The following is a 4,810-nucleotide window of genomic DNA, read 5'->3' on the forward strand; positions in this document are numbered from 1 at the left end:
ATTGGCAGTGGTGACTAACATGATTTGAAAAACCTAAAATCTCACCCATTGGCTAATTACCATTAGAATTTTATATTAATGGCAAGGGTAAAATCATTATTTTATTAATAACATTAAAAAAAACATAACACTCTTTTATTTCCCTCATAAGTTTTAAAAACCAATAACTTCACCCTTGTCTAGAGTTTTTTAACTTTAAAAAGTTGCATTTTTTTTTCAAACCTAATGTTTTTTTCTTCACCCATCCGATGTTGACGATCTTCCCTCTCCACCCTAAATGGTTGGTCAATGCACCATAAGCCATCTTTGACGAAGAGATTAGCTCTCTTCATTAGAAATGAAGAGATCTGGAGCAGATCTCTTTATCGGAGATAAAGAGATTTAGAATAGATCTCTTCGTCTCCGATGAAGCAGATCTCTTCATTTCTGATGAAAAGATATGATCTTTTCATTGAAGATGGTTTAAGGTGTGTCAACCAATGGTTTAAGTGGAGAGAGAAGATTGTCGGAGTTGGAGATTGTGGTCAGAAGGGTGAAGAAAAAAACCCTTGGTTTGGGAAAAAAATGTGATTTTTCAAAATTAGAAAACTTTAGACAAATGTGAAGTTGTTAGCTTTTAACACTTGGGGGAAAATATAATAAATTTTATATTTTTTTAATATTATTAATAAAATAATGATTTTACTTCTATCTCTAACAGAAAATTTCAATTGTAGTTAACCATTGAGTGACACTTTGAGTTTTTCAAACCCCGTTGGTGTGACTTTGAAAACGCATCAAAATCGGGTGGGAATAAGTCCTATGACCGATAAAATTATTTGTACACATTTTTTATACACAAATGATGTATGATTAGAGTATTTTGAATTAGAAATAAAACAAGAGCAATGCTATGTGTACCCATTTTTGGTACATAATTCATGTACACAGTTATGTGTCATCATGTAATTAGGTGATTTTAAAACATGTATCATCATATGATAAAGAAACATCCAATCACATGATATCACCTCATCTGTGTACATAAATTGTGTATCAAAAATGGGTATACATAGTTTTATTGATAAAACAATATCCAATTATATAATTACACATAATTTGTGTACCCAAATTTTGAACAAAAAATATACACATATAGCATTGCTCATGTCTCTTATCCTATCGGATATACATAAAAAATTGGCTCCCAGAGGAGAGAAACGCTTAAATAATTAAAAATAAATCATGGTGCTATCACACTGCAACCACCATTTTATTAACATTCTTAACGAGATTAAGCTACGTAGAATAATATAATTATTCATAATAATCTACATTAAGTAAGAATAAAACCAAAAAACTTCTAGAATTATTTACTTACATAGAGTTTACATGAACAACGCGGCGTCACTACCACGACCTGTTGTTGCTCCGGCCACCGCCGTAGACGGGAAGGTGGAGAAAGCTAAAGCTCTCTGCTGAAACATTTCAATACTTGAACTTGCCTCCATCAGATCCTTAACCATGGCTCGATAATACTGCTTCAGCTTCTTTATCATTCGTATGTAATGCAGCTTCAGCCACCGCAGCTTCATCCTCCTCATTAGTCTCACTATAAATATCCCTCTCTTCGCCTTGTCGCTGGCGCTCCCTCCCAGGCGAATCACCGGCAGTTTACGCCGCCGTCTCAGGATTATTCTCCGGCGGTTTGTGGTGGGGGGCTTGCCTTGGGAATCTTGTGCCATGGTGATGAAGATATGCGAGGAGAGAAATGAGACGACAGGTGGTATTATATAGGATATCATAAAATATATAGAAATTATTTCATAATGCTTTATTTTTTTATATATATTTATTAATTTATTGATTCTTTTATTATTGTTGTTTATTTATTGAATAGAATTTTTTATATTATTATATAAAAAATTCAAATATTTGAGATTAAAATGTGACATGTGAGATGCAAAGTCATAATCAAACCAAACTAATAGTTAAAACATTTATGTAAGAATTTGTTTTTTCTGTGATTTCTTTTTTATATTATAAAATCTGGAATACTAATTATTAATTATTATATTAATTAAAATGAAATATTTAATAATCAACACATCTCCATAGATGATTTTAGAGCAAAATGACTAATTTCCACCAAAGGTTTGATGAAACGATACATATTTATCTTTTAAATTTGAAAAAGTTATTTTTCACTCACCTTTTAAATTTTTTTATAAATTTGGTAAAAGACCAACGTTGAAATTGCACTGTTTTTTTGTGTGATTTCCACTAAAATTAGATCATAAATGTTGTTATTAACCATTAATATTTATGTTTATTTAAGGTGAAATAAAATTAGAGAGAAAAAATAAAAAATTAAAATACATAAGGTTAATGTGTAATTTGTTTATATTTTCAGGAATATAAGTGATGTTGATTCTTTTATAATAGTTAAATAACATGATATAAATGCATTTATAAAATAAAACTAATACTTAACTCTAATAGTTGGGTGGAAAAATGATTTTTTTAAAACTTAAAGTGTGAAAAATAATTTAATAAAACCTTGGGTGAGAATTAATAATAAATTAACTATTTCGATTTGCATGTGAACCCATTTATTATTTTTAAATGATGGAATCGTCAATTTCTTTTTAAAATTATGAATGTAAAAGGTACGGACATAACATATATAGTTTTTTTTCAGAATAATTTAATATTATCATATGAGTGTTACGCATACAATGACGACTCTATATTTGTCATTGAGTCATGCTTCTTCGTCACCACACAAATTTTATTCTCATAAGCCTGGCTACCAATCTCACCCATTTTTTATTTATAATTAACTATATTGTTAATTTTATCCTATGAGTTTAACAAATTTAATTTCAGTATTGTGTTTGAATAAAAGTCTATTTGAGATCATTTCGAATCATTAATAAATCATTCGAATTCATTCTAATTGATACATAATTTTGTAAAACGATTATTGATGGGATAAACAATACTAAAAAATATTTTCATTAATATAATTCATATGTAATTAATATAAAGTATAAGTTTAATTATAAATTATAAGTTAAAGTATTATAAATCAATTTAAAATAATTTATGTAGTATAATATACTTTGATGGGAGTGTAATTTATGTTTTTTTAATAATTATATAAGACTAGTTTTCTCTCTGTCAAAATGAGATTAAAATTATTTCAGTATCAATTTTACGTAAGAAAGGTCTACGGGAGAAAGGAGAAAAACTAAAACCGTTTTTCAATAATCAAGCCAAAAACAAAATCTTATACCAGATCACTAATGGAATCAAGTATGTCTAAGTTCAATTAATATGTGATAAGTGCGAGTTTTAATTTTTTGGGAATAGATTAGGCAAATTTAGGGTTAGTAAAATTCGAAAACAATGTTTATTCATATTTAAAGTTTTATATTTATTTGATATAAAATAAGACTTAAAGAATATTTTGCATTTTTATGTGAATTTATTTTATGAGTTTTTTTAATTACAGTATTTGATATTATTGTGATTAATTGTTTGCCTAATTTTAGTAAATATCAATTTACATAGGCAAAATGAATAATATTGTCAGAAAGATAAATAAGCGCTCAAACTGAAATTTCAAACATGGCTCGAATCAACTCACCAATGCAGGGTTATGCATAATTCGGTTCTTATCGTAAAACCAAATCAAATCGTTTAAAAATTATAATTTAGTTTAGTTTAGTTTGTAAAATAGTTTGATTTGGGTTGAAAATTTTTCAAACATTTTTTTTTTCAGTTTAGATTGTGGTTTTGGGGGGTTAAAAGTACAAATACAAATATATATTTATATATTATATATCAAAAATTTAATTTTTCATATTGTATGTTGTATCGTATGATGCCCCTTTTAAAAATTGAAATAATAGAAAATTATAATTGATATATCTTATCTCTAAAAAAAAAAAGTGTATTGATTCATATCGGTAATATATATTGTATCATAAGATACGTTTACTATATCGTATTAATTTAATACATATTATGACATGTATGGGTTTCCATCTGTATCATGTATTGTAGGATATTGATAATTATGATTTAAATTGTAACCTAAATCGTATTTTTTCAATTTAGTTTAAAACATAAAATAATTTTGTTTAGCGTAGTTTGAAAATTTTTTAAACTATTTTTTTTTTTAAGTTTAGTTTATAAAAACTTTCAGTTGATACCGAATCAAACTGTATATACCATTTCAGTAATGTTTGATATCAGACATGGCAATGGGCTGGATCGGGCCAACTCCAACTCGACCCATCAAGTTTATGGGTCGAGAAGGCCCATACATTTTTTAAGGCCCAAAGCTCGACCCTATATATATAAGGTTGGGTGGGCCTTAAATGGGTCGACCCGTAAAACAATTTTTTTTAATTTAATTAAAATTTTTAAATACAAATTATTTTTCAATTATTAAAACCAGAGACAATACCTCAAATATTTTATTTATAATCTCTCATTTGTGACGATGAAATATTGTGACTAGGTGATAAAAAATATTATAAGTTTATAATATAGTACAAATAAATTAATTTATATACTATATAAATTACAAATATAAATAAAATATATATACTATATTATTTATCTACTCATTTTTAACATCCAAATCTTTGAATTCTTTTGACATTAGACTCATTTGTAATATTTTGTAATGATAAAATTGAAATAAAAATGAAATTATAAATACAAAAAATTATTATTTGTGAATTTAAATAGTTTCCAAAAGAGAGTTGATGAGAGAAAATGAGATTGAGAATATAATAAAAAAATTGAGATTGAGAGA

General features: G+C 26.8%; 1 protein-coding gene across 1 annotated transcript; it reads right to left on the reverse strand.

Moving 5' to 3' along the window:
- Positions 1-1,367: 1,367 nt before the first annotated feature.
- On the reverse strand, positions 1,368-1,724 carry LOC123219640. Its single transcript, XM_044641642.1, has one exon. The coding sequence runs from the start codon at positions 1,722-1,724 to the stop codon at positions 1,368-1,370; it is 357 nt and encodes a 118-aa protein (XP_044497577.1).
- Between the last annotated feature and the right edge of the window lie 3,086 nt (positions 1,725-4,810).

This window comes from Mangifera indica, chromosome 6, assembly GCF_011075055.1.
Source record: "Mangifera indica cultivar Alphonso chromosome 6, CATAS_Mindica_2.1, whole genome shotgun sequence".
In the NCBI taxonomy this organism is placed as follows: Eukaryota; Viridiplantae; Streptophyta; class Magnoliopsida; order Sapindales; family Anacardiaceae; genus Mangifera; species Mangifera indica.